This window comes from Typha angustifolia, chromosome 7 (assembly GCF_048772165.1).
Source record: "Typha angustifolia cultivar Huaian chromosome 7, ASM4877216v1, whole genome shotgun sequence".
Classification (NCBI taxonomy): domain Eukaryota; kingdom Viridiplantae; phylum Streptophyta; class Magnoliopsida; order Poales; family Typhaceae; genus Typha; species Typha angustifolia.
The window spans coordinates 14,096,011-14,110,301 of record NC_133245.1 but is presented as its reverse complement, the minus strand read 5'-3'; the positions used below and the strand labels follow the sequence as shown (position 1 = coordinate 14,110,301).

Genomic DNA, 14,291 nt, shown 5'->3' with positions numbered 1-14,291 from the left:
AACATGAGTCTTAAAAGGTTGAGCATACAACATGCTTAGAGAGAATACAAGCACATTAGGGATGGAATCCATCGATTGCTTGAAGGCTCTATTTGAGTAACCTGTCAGACTAAGAACAACAAAACCAACACAAAAATTAACGAAAACAACAAGAATAGGGTAGATCTACCGAGAACATCCATGACTAGAGAATCTAGAAATACAGATTAGCAAATTAGTGGGAGGACCCAACAATCCGGCTCTTGAAATAGGGAGAGGTAGAGCAAAATAGGTAGGCAGTGATGACGAGCGCTGGTGGGCCGGGATCAACACAGAGGAGGTCTACAACAGCAGCGTAAGCAACGTGAGGCAGAAGGATAAGAAGGAGACCAAGGCGAGGTTTGCCACCCTCAGAGCAGACGTCGCCAACGAGGTTGAAGACTAGGACAAGGTCCACAGCAGACGATGCAAGCGCGGTTGGCTGAAAGTGGGGGAGGAGGGATGGACAGCTGCAGCAGAGACACCAACGTGAGAATGGAGTTGCGGGGTGGACGACTATGAGGAAAAAAAATGATTGCAGAGTAGAGGGAGAGAGTAAGAAGCCAACCCAAAGACGGAGGAGAGGAAAACCCTCTTGCTTAATAACCTAGTCTACATTAGATATACAATTTTAGAAAAAATATTTTAGATTCATTTTTTATCTCTTAATCTCAAAGTGAACAAGGCTGTACATTCTTCAGCAGCTTGGGTATACCAACAACCGGAAATGTACAAAAATCAAAATATCTGTACCTCTTCAAAAACTCTCAATAGCTCTCTTGTTAGCAATCTCTTTACAACAAGTATAAAAAATATTTATATTTGTCAGATTAGAAAGATTAAATCATTTCCCGTATGTCTCATCCTTTAAGTTGATGCAATTTATCTCAATAATAATACTATCTGAAGTGATCGACATGATTACAATAGCATGCAAAAGGGCAAGCGTATCTGAATAGAATGGCAAAATTCTTCGAGTTAATTATATTTAGTGAATTTTTTAGATAATTGCTGATGAAATAATATTATAATAAAAATAAATGTCCCGTGTTAATCAGGGTGATTTGAACCTAGTTGGTCAAAACTCAGATCCCGACTAGATTAGATTCTGTGTAAAGGGGTTTGGTGGGGTTCGTGCACTTGACACACAACCGATCACGATCACATAAGATCTTAGTGATAAGATCACGATTGATTCGGAGAGAATTAGTTCGACCATAGACAGTATGAACTCGCCCTTTCAAATTCTATAAATGCTCCGATGGACTTGGATAATTTTTAACCATCAACTTTTGGATAGGATGGGTGATCCTATTTAAAAGCAGGAGTTGACTATCTAGCCAAAAAATTTGATGGTCAAATGTTCGATCTGAACTTTTTTTTTTTTCATATTATTCTTACAACACTAATCCTCTCCCTCTTTGACTTATCTTGCTTAAAGCAAGTGATCTAGGCCTAGGCAGGGTTACTATTGGAAGTGGACTCTCAAACTCTCAACAATATTTTGTGCCACCACGGCGGCTTAACCATACTTTTCCTACTGATTCTTTAGCTACTCCAGTAAGTAAACAAGGCTTCTCAACAACGGACACCTTTACTTAGTTTATTGTATAAGAGATATCTACAGATATCATCGTTATCCAGATTCTTAAAAATAAATAATTTCTTCGTTGTGGGAAAAAAAAGGTTGGATAACTCATCGTTATCCAGATTCTCTTATGAGCTATGATACAACTACGGTAAGATAAGGACACGACGACAGGATAGCAATTCTTTTTATTTTTTATTTTTGATCTCATAAGTATTTTGTTTTGCAATCCAAGAATCCATACAAAAGAAATAAGAAGGCAAGAAGAAGAGCCCAGAGGTGGGAGATAGGAGCCGTCACCGCATGTTGCAGTCCGCTGCCGAAGATCTCTCGACTCTTCTCACCGGCTTGCCATCATTCTTCCTCTCCTAAGCATTACTCCAACCTCCAGTCTGCCAGGGACCCTCAGAACTATTAATGCCCATGGAATCCCTTTCCCTTTCGCGCATAAAACCCTACACCTCTCCACCTTTTGCGCCTCCCAAGTCCCCTTCTCGTTCGACCAATCTCTCCTCCTACAACGGTAGTGTCCCTTCCCCTCTTCGCTTTTTGTTGATTGAATTCATGCTGAGTTTTGGACGAATTCTTGGTTGTCCAGTGATCTCTTGCGCTTGTCCGTGGGGCCAATTGAGGCAAAATTTGGTAATTAACCGTGCCAGTCCCGCGATTCTTCCGATCTTGAAGCGGCCTGAGATCCGGAGGAATACCATCGCCAGGTCGGAGATCGCTGCCGCTGGTCCTACCGATGATTCGTCCCGTTCCTTATCAGGTTTTATTGATCGGTTATATAAGTAAAAATCTAATCTTTTGAGAAACCCATGTATTACATCCTTATGGCATGTGGAGTTTCGCTACAAAGAAAAGATTTTGGAGAAGAAATTTTGTATCTCACAATTTTTACCTTTTTCTTTTGGATAACCAGAATTACAATTGGGTTCAAGAATCAGAGGTGTTTGCTTTTACTCTGTGACTGCTGTGGTCGCAATCTTTCTGTTCGCAATGATGGTGGTAGTGCATCCGTTTGTTCTCTTGTTCGACCGATATCGTCGGAGAGCTCATCACCTTATTGCAAAGATTTGGGCTACCGTGACAATTTTTCCATTTTATAAGTTTGAGATCGAGGGGATGGAGAATTTGCCCCGGCAGAGGATGCCGGCAGTGTATGTTTCTAACCACCAGAGTTTTTTGGACATTTACACTCTCCTCACGTTAGGGAGGTGCTTCAAATTTATTAGCAAGACAAGCATCTTTTTGTTCCCCATTATTGGTTGGGCAATGTTTTTCCTTGGTGTCATTCCTTTGCGGCGAATGGACAGCAGGAGTCAGCTGGTATTGTTTTTCTCTAAATTTCTCTGTTTTATTGTGATAGTTCTTGTTGTAATTGTTTCCTTACTAGTTGTTGGTAGATTTAGATGCATATTTCTCACTTCCACTGTTGCATTTTGTTACATGTCAGTTGACTGAGTTTTTTGAAATATCTTGATAAGGCATTCTATTTCAGCAGGAGAGTGAGAAGTATGTTGGCTGATAAAATTCATATTGGCCTTAACTCAGAAATTGAAAATTTGTTAGTATGTATCTTTTAGTGTGGTGTTGAGATTTTGTACTCCTTTTTGAACAAATGATAGTTGGATTTTGTTATTTACTTATTGCAGGATTGTCTTAAGCGCTGCATAGATTTGGTGAGAAAAGGAGCATCAGTTTTTTTCTTTCCAGAAGGAACTCGAAGTAAGGATGGAAAGTTAGGTGTCTTTAAGGTGAGATTCAGTGGAATCAGCAGAGATTTTGAGTTCTACGACACAAACTTTTTTCTCAAAATAATACTATTTTGATTTTGCAGAAAGGTGCATTTAGTGTTGCTGCAAAGACTGGTGTGCCGGTCGTGCCTATTACTCTTATGGGTACCGGAAGTCTGATGCCACCAGGAATGGAGGCCAATTTGAATTCTGGTTTGGTGAAAGTTGTTATTCACAAGCCTATAGAAGGGAGAGATGCAGAGGCATTATCTAGTGAAGCCAGGCGTGTTATAGCTGATACTCTTCTCCTTCATGGCTATGGAGTGCACTGATATCACTAAGCTATTCTGTTCAGTTTCAGATCTCACTGTTGAGGTTCTTTCTCGAGAAGGTACTTTCGAGTTACTAAATTTTGTACTACGCAGAACAATCAATGTCACAAAATAGTATGTAGTGGAACTGATTATTTTTTGCACAACAACATCTGCATCTGCCAAAAGCTACTATCTGAAGAATGTGTCACACATCCCAGGCATTCTGAAATTTGATATTTTCAAAATTTGTAAATTATTATGAAATTTACATACCATTATCCTTGGCGCTTTGCTGTTGATCAGGACATGTTATCTTTTGTTAACACCAGTCAGTTAGTTGCAATATTCTACTCTCTCAAAATGTTGAGGATAGCATGTCCGTTGATTCATTCAGCTCCACTCTTAATGAGAAAAAAACCAGAACTTGTTAAAGCTTATCATTGAAGTTATTTGTTTCAATTAATGTGAATGCAATATTGCACATGGAAGTGGACATGAGTATAAAGTCTAGATGCATATCTTGGTTCCCGATTTGTCAAGAGTAAGAAAGGAGATACAGGAACACTGGATGAAATTGGATATATTTAATTGTTTTGGTACTATAAGATATAAAAGATCTTTTACAGGGAATCACTTTGGATATTGGAAACAGCTTAAGAAATAATTTGATCCACGTGATTTATTTTATCTTATCTGAAGAGTATAAATGACAGACAATAGTTTTGTTTCTTTTAGTAGCTCTGAAAAGATGTTCCAAATATTTAAACAAATCCATGACTTGTCATGTGACTTTGAGTTGCATAAGCCTAAATACAATGAAGTCGGAATATAAGAATGCGTGCCAATAGGGAATATTGCTTTAACAGGAAGTGCTTTTCTTGTCTGAATTTGCTTTGGCCTCTAGCTGAACACCAATTTCTAGAAGGATCTTTTCATGCCAACTGTTGCTTGTAAAATGTACCTGGGCAACTTCTCATCTTTGAGTTGTGTTCTAATTGACCATGTATTTTAGAAATTGTCTTGGTTGAGATGATGAAAGGCAAACTAAGCCCCTTTTTTTGTATGTTGTGCCACTACTACATTCCACTGTTTTTGCTGTCCCTCTGACTGTATCTCCATATGACATAAATCCTTCCTTTGGCTACCTTGAGTGTTGGCTAATCATCTCATCCTTCATTAGTAAATAGGGATCAATTTGATTGAACCTACTGTTTTTTTTTTCTGGAATAGTTTACTCTCTAGTAGTTGAAAGTGACACTTTAGACTTTTGTCACTTTGTTTGTATGTTCGGTTGTAAAAGCCATTACTCTTGCAATTTTATATGCCAAAGCGCACATATAACTACTTGCTTATATTTGACCATAGTTGAACATGATCATGCGACTTATTGAGATCTACTCTTTCTGGAACTTCCAGAGTTGGTTTTTACTGTTGGGAGTTTACTTACCAAACTCAAACTATTTGTGTACTGCTTCAGTTGAAGCCAAAGCATTGTTTCTGATGTGTTCATTTGAAGTTTGAAGCACTTTGATATACCTCTTGTCTATGCATCATGATGTTTTTGATTATATAGTAAGGACTTATCATTTTTCTTTCTTTAATTCATATTTTTATCTTTACTTTGTTGTACTCAGCTATCTTAAATTATCAACAGTCATATATTTGTAGAATTGTCTACATTCTTACCCAGCTGGGGCAATCAATTTGAGAAACTTTTAGCTTTTAGGAATATATCTTTTGTCTTTTGTGCATCTGGATGAATTGATCTTGATACAAATTACTATACATTTGAATGTCTCTAAATGTGTACCTTAATTTGCTATGTTAAGAATAGGTCATGCCGACATAATTTCTCAGCCCAGTTTTTAACTAAGAATTGTTCATGTCTAATATGTGTGTCTGTATGTAAAATTGTGTAGCATAATCGAAATAGTTAGATATATGTCTTTTATGTATGTTAGAATGTTTTTAATCTAAAGATCTATGCTGCCGCTGGTATATTCACCACCATCTTACAGCTCTCATAGACTCGGAATTGAGTTGTTTGCGTCTTAGTTTTGTTGTGAACATTTCATTTTTTTGTCTCGAGTTTTTTGTTCTTTTGAATTTGGTTCTTCATCCATTAGGTTTAGCTTTGCACTATCAAGCATTGCGACTTTATTTCTGTTCATCCGAAGGTTTACTTTGCAGAGATTTAGGCCTAACTTACATTGTTTTGTTGTAGGATGATATGCTAAGGAGGGTCAAAGACCTAGCCCTGCTGTTTGCCCTTGAAAATGCTTGATCATATAGCAATAGCATGGCAGAAGGCAGTTGATTAGTGTATGAGGTTTGAGGCTTAATTTAATTTCTGGCAGTTTAGTTACTCATGAGGTGCTCGGTAATTATTTTTTAAGAGATCTTCTTGTAATTAACTGTAGGTACCCCCTACAATGGATAATTTATAATCAATAATATGTTTATGTGAACATATTCACATAAACAATATAATAAGATCAATGGAAACTTTTTTTGTTAGCAGAAGCTTCGGCATGGGCCGCTTTGTGACGAGAGATTTCTTTTTTCGTAAATAAATGGATATAGAGCTTATCAGATTCAAAATTAATTGTAACAATCATTGTGAAAGTCTTCGAGGAAGTGACTATTGTGGTCAAATTTCATGTTTAAAACATGGAAGTTGACTTTAATGTTACTACTTTAATTATGCTTATTTTTTAAACTTATATAAGAGAGCTTATACTGGTTTAGATTATTATGGTGTTTAATTATAAATTGGTATAGTAGTATTGCAATAGAGATATTTTGGCAAATGATCAAAATACTTTTTATAATGGATGGATGAGGAGAGGAGAAAAGAAAGAGATAAGAGAGGGAGAGTTATTGAAATGATAATTAATTTAAGTGATGGCTTTCTAAGGGTAAATAATCTGGTAAATATAAAAATATTGGATGAAAGATGAGAGATAAATAGTCATTAGTAAACCTTAGTATTGAGATAAGTTGATATTTCAGTACTATACTTGTATAAACTTATACTAATCCGCAAGTGAATGAGTCCTAAATCTGCATAATTAGCCTAGTTTCGAGGAATGTTGAGTGCATTCTCAAAAAGAAGGTGATCTCCAGACTGCATATTTTGTTGTCACATTGCAATTTTCTTCTTAAGAGCTTAAGAATTTCCTCTTTTTAACTTCCTATATACCAATTAAATTGGGACATGCTATGTTCTCATGTTAAGATTAATGCATTTGAATGCAAATTCAGTAATCTCTCAAGTAGCAATGTAGCATATATCTATGAGCCTGCAATGTAACAGGCACTCGAGGATGCATCTAAAGCATAATGCATTTGAATGCAAAGGCATTCAGTAATCTCTCAAGTAGCAATGTAGCATATATCTATGAGCCTGCAATGTAACAGGCACTCAAGGATGCATCTAAAGCATAAAGGGCTATCTGGTTAAAGATGTCCCCATAAACATATAATATGGTCATGAGCTCTTTGTCCAGACAATGGTATCCCATAGCCATCATCAGCTTTACCAAACACTTTGAAAGCATACTTCACTGTCCACCCATGCTGAAGAAATGCTAAAGTCTTTGTGTAGAAATGGCCATCTTTTTCTTGGTCTCTTTCCATGTCTATAGTGGTTAATGCCTTTGAATTGCTTTGCAGGTTCTTGTTCAATGCATGCATCAATTTAGTCCTCCTGGTGACAGAGAATTCCCAAAGCCAAAGCTGTTCTTCTTCCTTTCTCTAGTCAATGGTATCCTGCTATCCTTTCACCAGATAGACTCTTTAAACTGTAGTTTTAAGATCATGTAACCCATCCTCGCACGCAAAAGAAAGCCAGGATAAAGTTTATGCCTCTTATCCTCTCCTCTTCACACCTTTTGATTGTCAAAAATTCTTATCTTCTATAGAATAAAAGTTATGCAGGTTACTTTTTATGTCCCATCAAATGCTATAGATATATGTGCTAATGTCATTGAAATGAGAGATAATCCTTTCCTTTTTTTTCCTACATTTAGGTACCAAGCTTGCTGATTCTTGTAAGAGATCTAAATCCTTGTAGGACCTTCTAACTTTCTCATGTTTCCTTGTGATTTCTTGTGGCTAATCCTATCTCCGCAAACCAATTTAACTCTCAAACTCCTGGCTTCAATAAACAAAATCAGAACTCCATTTTGCGTCCATCTCTTCGATCTTTTCTATGTAAAAGCTTTCGTTTCCTTCTTGCCTAATAAATATAACTAGGCTAAGCGATGATAGTAAACGAATTTGTTAGTTGATATTTAGTGAATTATTCATTAAAGTATTTTATGCATATAATTCTTAGAGGAGTTGAACTAGCTACTCAATTTACGTATAGAAGATGGCTGGCTCCTTTGCTTAATGGAAAAGAAACTAAGATACATCACTTTTGTAGGTTGTCAGCGTTTCCAACGAAGTCTTTTTCACCCAAGAGATTTATCATAATAAAAACTATAATAATAATGATAATTGAGAAAGAAGTGTATTTAACGACACCAGCACTAAAGAAAGATTTAATAGAAAACCCTTTTCAAAGGAAAAAACGATGGGCTAAAAAATGGAATTCATTATCAAAAGAATTAGTACAAATAAGATCATCATAATAAGTCTCTTAAAATCACAAGAAGTAACGTCAAATTTCAAAGTTTAGAAATACCTTCAATAAAAAAACTCAAACCTTCCCGAATCAAGAGAACACCCCTGTAGATGTGAAGAAGAAATTTTTTATATCTTTGATCTTTCTCTAGTTACAAACTCTTGTTATCCGTAGAGAAACCTCTCTTGCTCTCTTATCTCCTTCTCTCTTTTCCTTTTTCTCACTCAAGTGATATAAGTAAAAATTCTAATAAACAAAAGTCAAACTCAAATACTTATGAGCTAAGTAAGTCATCTTAGGGGAGCTAGCCGACAAACCAACTTATAGTCAAATCACAAACTCACAACCAAGATTTAGGATTTTTCATTCTGGTACCATGGCTGACTCACCTCCACATTGGCCACTAAGTTTTCCTGGTCCCTTGCCCTCCCTCCAATATCTATTATGTTGCTCTTTTTCTTCTTGACCCCATTCATATTTCATGCCTCCAACTTCCAAGTAGCCAAAAGACAAGCACAAGGCCACCTGCTTAGGTTGCAAAGCATGGCATCCCAATCTTTCAGTTCATTGTTTGAACACCTTTATGTCCGACATGAAACCGAAAGATATCTCTACCAGACAATATATATATATATATATATATATATATGCAGTTAGATTAATAATTTAACTAAAGAAATCCATCAGAAAATTATCTTAGCCTCAAAAATACCATAAGTTTATCTTCACCTAACAGCAACTAATTAAAGAGATAGATAATACTTTATTGCTTTTAAAAATTACAAATAATTCCAACACCCAGCATGGTTCCTCTTTTAATTACCTCTACGTTTACTCTTAGTAAATTTACTCAAGGGTGTTCAAGTTATTTTATATCTTTTGTAGATGCCATGTCTCTTAAGAGAACTAATGGTAGGGTATTATTAAGACATGAAGACAAATATTGAAATAGATAGAGTATGAATGATAATAAAGGCAAAATATACGGTATATTTTTAAATAAATTTCTCTAATGTTTAATATGTTTTAGGTGTATTTCTAACTTGGCATCAACACTTCCATGTGTGATTTATTTCACACCTCTGGTTAAATTCTTATCCTTTACTTAGATTAGCATAACATTTTCTAGAAACTAAGGTAGATGTAATCTTGTGAGACTTAATGGTATTAGAGAAGCTTTAATTCTTCAACCACTAAGATCTAGAAGTCGGTGTTAAATGGAAAAACTAACCTTACCTCAAAAGAAAAGCTTTTCAAGTGCACAAGTAACAGAAAGAGACTAGGAGAATGCTGCAATTAAAGATAATACTTTTGCATTTCTCAATAGGAACTACTGCTTGTCACCTCTACTTTTAACCATTTCAATCTTTAACTTAGTCCAAAAGTTGGAAAAGGCATGGTCTTGTTCATCTCAGTGAGATGGATGAACTAGGTGTTATCTAGTAAGCAATGGTAGATTAGAGATATAGTGAAGGTGGGCAAGTCCACCAACATTCCATGTAAGTGGTGAAATCTTACCTGCAAAATATTTGCAAAGCACTTTCTAATGCTCTAATAAATAAAACCTTTTCAAAATGGAATAGGAGTGCAAACTACTATGCTGTGTTGGTACTCAGCTTTTATTTATAGATTTTGTTAGATAATCAATTGACATAAAGCTTAAATTGTTAGTAACGAAAAGATAATGGAATGTGTGGGCCTCTATATCGCATAAGAATTAGATAATAAAAATAGGGATCTCTAAGTTCTGATACTATGTTAGATAACATGTTGATATAAAAACTTAGCTTGTTAGATAGCTGACTAACAATATATAACATACCTTCAACAGATTTCATGCATAGAGTTTTATCCAACGATGGTCTCTCTCTCTCTCTAAACCCTAATGGAACTTGTTAGCTTGCACAAATATTTGCAACTAAATCTTAATGTAAAATCCATTCTATTCACCAACAAAGAAGAAAAGGAAGGATTGGAAACACTTTGAGACACTTCAAGAATCTTGGGGACAATTAAGCCTTGCACATTAATTCCTTGTTCTCTAGCTAAAAAGTCTAGACAAGAGAATTAATTATTAAGTAACTAATCCAAATGTTTTGAATTTAATAAAAGTACTCATGGTGAGTAGCTACTTCTTAGGTGTCTGGTGACTGGTGTCAAGTTGCATCTTTATTCCAACCCTTAGCATCAAAGAAAACTCATTGCCTTAACTCCTTTCACCTATAACATATAATAACTCTATACTATCATCTGTCATTAAAAAAAACCATTACAACACTTAATTTCACATATTTGATTCCTATGCAACCCCCACCTTTGCATTCCATTGGACCAAATAGTATCTAATAAAGGTGGTTGTTAGACTGATGAGATCTTATAGTAGATGCTCATTGTATAAAAGTCTTAACCATTCAGAAAGGGCCAGCTCAGCAGTAAGATAATTGGGTCATAAAATTAAGAACATAATCTATAGAAACAAAACATAGGTTGAGAAATTTGAAAAATTAGCTTACTTGCCCTTCTTGAATTCAAATTTTTTGGCATTTGACAGCAGTTAAAATTGTGATTTAGTTAGTAACCTTGAAATATCATTTATGTTCATTCTCTTATGCGTGCTTGCCATTTAATTAAAGGACCTTCATCCATTCTTATCTTCCAAACTCTTTGACTTGTTTAAGAGTCAGAAGCTAGATATATGTCATGACTACAAGAAATAATTAATTCTTCTTTATCAACTTAATATAATGAAGCTATTTTATGAAGCAAAGTATTACATTTATCTAGTAAACTTAGTTGCATAGACCCAACAAATATGAATGTCTTTTACCTCTAAGTGGAGCATTTCCCTGAGAAGTTAAAAGTATCTCACATTGAATTGTGGCAGTTTGTCATTTGTGAATCACCTCATGGATATCATAAAGTAGTTGCTGAATCATGATCATGTAGCAAATCTTGTGCCAATTAATGTTGTATATCTCATTTTGGTAGCTCCCACTTCAATTAATTGCCTGATATTACTTATACATATGTCATAATTTGGATCATGGCCCCCATCAAATATCTTCTCGTACATATAGCTTTCCGAATAATATTTCAAGCAATCCTCACCATGCCAAAGAAGGTTATAAAGATGTAAGTGCCTACCAAAAGTCCCACCCAACCCACCATGTGATCTCCTTTCTCTTTCTCTAATGCATGCAACTTTTTACTGACTAAATTCAATACAAGTAATTGAGATCCTACTATATTCGTGTGTGCATACTTTGGAATAGTTTAACTTTTTTTTTTTAGATTTGGTTTAATTATCTAATTTATATATCGAAAAGAGTTAGTCCGTTTATCTAATCTATAATTAGTGTATGAGCTCATATATATATATATATATTTAAAAAAAGAACTTTTCCTTATGTCTGATCCTACCTTGCAAAGCAAATTTTATATAAAGGGAAACAAAAAGTTGATCTAAACTACCCTCCTTTTAACTACACTTTCTTTTGTGTGCTGCTATGGTGTTCCATTGTTCTGCAACCATTCCTTTTACTTTATTTTATTTTTTTTTCCTTCCATCCCTCCAATTCCCTCTATAAATATGGCCACCCTCCTTCCCTTTTGATCCCTCCCCCCTACCCCTTGAAGAGAGAACAAAGGATGGAACAAAAGAGAGCACAGGATTAAACCAAGCTTAATTTATGAGTTCCTCAGCCTAGCTACCTTGCTTGAGTGTCTTGCATGTGCATTGGAATCAAGCAGTGTTATTATAAGTCCATAGCTACAAGAATCTCCATCATATCCTATAACTTTTGTTCCTCTCCTTTTGAATTTTGGATCTCTATAAGAATCACTAGATTTCTCTCAGGCTTACTAACTTAAGTTGCTCAATGGGTGAAGCTAAGCAGGTACTCAATTGCAATATTTGGTAGTTGTTATAGCTAATCTTGAAGTTGGTTTTGATTCCTTTTTACCTTTGTCTACTTAATTTTGCGGCAGGAAGAGGTTAAAGCAGAGACCAAGCCAGAAGAAGAGAAGAAGGAAGAGAAGAAAGAGGAGAAGCAAGAGGAGAAGGCAGAGGAGAAGAAAGAGGAGGCCAAGCCCTCCCCACCTCCTCCTGTTGTCTTGTCCATGGACTTGCATTGTGTTGGCTGTGCAAAGAAGATTGAGAGATCCATCCTCAAGTGCAGAGGTCTCTCTCTCTCTCTTTCTCTCTCTCTAGTAGCTATCTTTCTTGGTTCAATTTTTTAACTAAAAAATTTACTAAACACCAGGAGTTGAAGAGGTTTCGGTGGACATGGTGCAAAACCAAATCACAGTGAAAGGCATAGTAGAACCCCAAGCTCTGTGCAATAGAATTCAAAAGAAGACTATGAGAAAAGTGAGAGTCCTCTCTCCACTGCCTCCTGCAGAGGGGGATTCCAAACCAGAAGTAGCGGTTAATTCCCAGGTAAATATTAAACATTACTAACAATAGGTTTTATTAACTCCAAGAGTAATTCTTATGATCAAATTCATTGCCTTCTCTGTCTGGAAGCAGGCCAGTGGGCTAGCAACTGTTGAGCTACGTGTGAATATGCACTGCGAGGCTTGCGCACAGCAGCTTCAAAGGAAGATACTAAAGATGAGAGGTATCCATCTCCCTTTGCTTTCCCACTTTCTCAGCTTTCTTTGTTCACTGTACAAGAAAATTAAAGCTGATTTGTAGTCATGTCTCTTTGTAGTAAACCAAAGTATAATAAGGTGTTTACTTTTATAATCTCTTTGCTATTTTCCCGTAAAAGACTTTATAGGACTTCAATTCAGGACCTTAACTCTGCTTTGATACCCAGGGGTGCAATCTGTCGAGACGAACCTGAGTTCAGGGAAGGTGACTGTGACCGGGACGATGAACGGCGATAAGATTGTAGAGTACATCCACCGACGAACAGGAAAGCTCGCAAGCATCATCCCTCCACCCCCTAAGGAAGAGGAGAAGAAAGAGGAAGGCGAGAAGAAGGGGGAGGAGAAGCCGCCGGAGGGGGAGAAGAAAGAGGAGAAGGCAGAAGAGAAGAAGGAAGAAGAGAAACCACCTGAACAACAAGAAGGCAACGCAGAGGATGGTAAGAAAGAAGGTGAAGATAAAGGTGGTAGTGAGGAGCAAAAGAAGGAAGGAGAAGTAGTGGTTACTACTAATAACATGATAAGTGAAGAGGACATGGTGAAGAAGATGGTGTATTGGAATGGTGGGATCATCACTGAGGAGGAGATGGCTAGGAGGATGATGATGCACTGGATGCCGGTTTACTTCGTCGAACGGCCACCGCCGCCGCCGCAACTGTTCAGTGATGAGAACCCAAATGCTTGTTGCATCTCTTGAACCTTTCCATATATATGGCAATATTTAGCATGATAAACAATAGTAAGAAGTTATAAGAAAGAACCATGTATTAATTGTATTGGTTTGTATGTAATATGGAATGAGTTGGGTGTTGATCAGCTTAGAACAAGGATATAACATGAGCAAGCATATGAATGCTGATGCATTACATCATGCAATGGCCATCCCTTTGTTTCTATGCTCCAATCAATGAAGGGAGTGCCCAAATATACAAAGTTTACATGAACCAATTGATATGCATGCATGTAGCTGCTGAAAGTGAGAAGACATCCCTCTTCTCTTTCCCCCCAACCACATCCAAACATATCATTCCATCATTCCATGAGAGTAGTATTCAAATCAATCCATCTTGGTGCACGTCATGTGACTGCCATACTTTTTGCACATAATTTTTGAGGAGAGGTGGGATTCACATGGTGGGGTGGAGATAAGGCATGGTGGGGAATCCAATGTTTGTCGCATTTAACTCCTCTTTCCATTTAATCAAAGAAAAAGGATTAAAAAAAAAACACTCTTCTTTCCAACCGCCAGCTGATGTGGCCATCAGACAAGGTTTCGTGTAGCCACATGGCATGCAATACCTTGAAGCTTTCAGACCCATGATTGGGACCCACGAAAGAAGGAAATTTAGGACCTC

The 14,291-nt window shown here is 36.5% G+C and overlaps 2 protein-coding genes across 5 annotated transcripts; both read left to right on the top strand.

Annotated features, from left to right (window-relative positions):
* The first annotated feature begins 1,841 nt into the window (after window positions 1-1,841).
* LOC140762684 (1-acyl-sn-glycerol-3-phosphate acyltransferase BAT2, chloroplastic) lies at window positions 1,842-7,532 on the top strand. Of its 4 annotated transcripts, none has more exons than XM_073100579.1 (8): window positions 1,842-2,129; window positions 2,205-2,375; window positions 2,529-2,935; window positions 3,094-3,177; window positions 3,262-3,363; window positions 3,447-3,733; window positions 5,881-5,978; window positions 7,332-7,532. In XM_073100579.1, exons 1-6 carry the CDS (start codon window positions 2,024-2,026, stop codon window positions 3,672-3,674), a joined length of 1,098 nt encoding a protein of 365 aa, XP_072956680.1. In that variant the 5' UTR covers window positions 1,842-2,023; the 3' UTR covers window positions 3,675-3,733; window positions 5,881-5,978; window positions 7,332-7,532. The 4 variants fall into 4 exon arrangements, with proteins under 4 accessions (XP_072956680.1, XP_072956679.1, XP_072956678.1 ...); XM_073100578.1 differs by having other exon boundaries at window positions 5,881-5,985; XM_073100577.1 differs by lacking the exon at window positions 7,332-7,532 and having other exon boundaries at window positions 5,881-6,149.
* A 4,381-nt stretch (window positions 7,533-11,913) lies between these two features.
* On the top strand, window positions 11,914-13,889 carry LOC140762686 (uncharacterized). Its single transcript, XM_073100581.1, has 5 exons — window positions 11,914-12,182; window positions 12,274-12,466; window positions 12,549-12,724; window positions 12,815-12,905; window positions 13,107-13,889. The coding sequence occupies exons 1-5, from the start codon at window positions 12,165-12,167 to the stop codon at window positions 13,631-13,633; spliced, it is 1,005 nt and encodes a 334-aa protein (XP_072956682.1). The 5' UTR covers window positions 11,914-12,164; the 3' UTR covers window positions 13,634-13,889.
* Window positions 13,890-14,291: the final 402 nt, after the last annotated feature.

Coding starts and splice junctions, on each gene's coding strand:
- LOC140762684 (XM_073100579.1), top strand. CDS start 2,024: ATGCCCATGGAATCCCTTTCCCTTTCGCGCATAAAACCCTACACCTCT. Junction 2,130..2,204: donor CAATCTCTCCTCCTACAACG/GTAGTGTCCCTT, acceptor TTGGTTGTCCAG/TGATCTCTTGCGCTTGTCCG. Junction 2,936..3,093: donor TGGACAGCAGGAGTCAGCTG/GTATTGTTTTTC, acceptor TATCTTGATAAG/GCATTCTATTTCAGCAGGAG.
- LOC140762686 (XM_073100581.1), top strand. Junction 12,467..12,548: donor ATCCATCCTCAAGTGCAGAG/GTCTCTCTCTCT, acceptor ACTAAACACCAG/GAGTTGAAGAGGTTTCGGTG. Junction 12,725..12,814: donor AAGTAGCGGTTAATTCCCAG/GTAAATATTAAA, acceptor GTCTGGAAGCAG/GCCAGTGGGCTAGCAACTGT.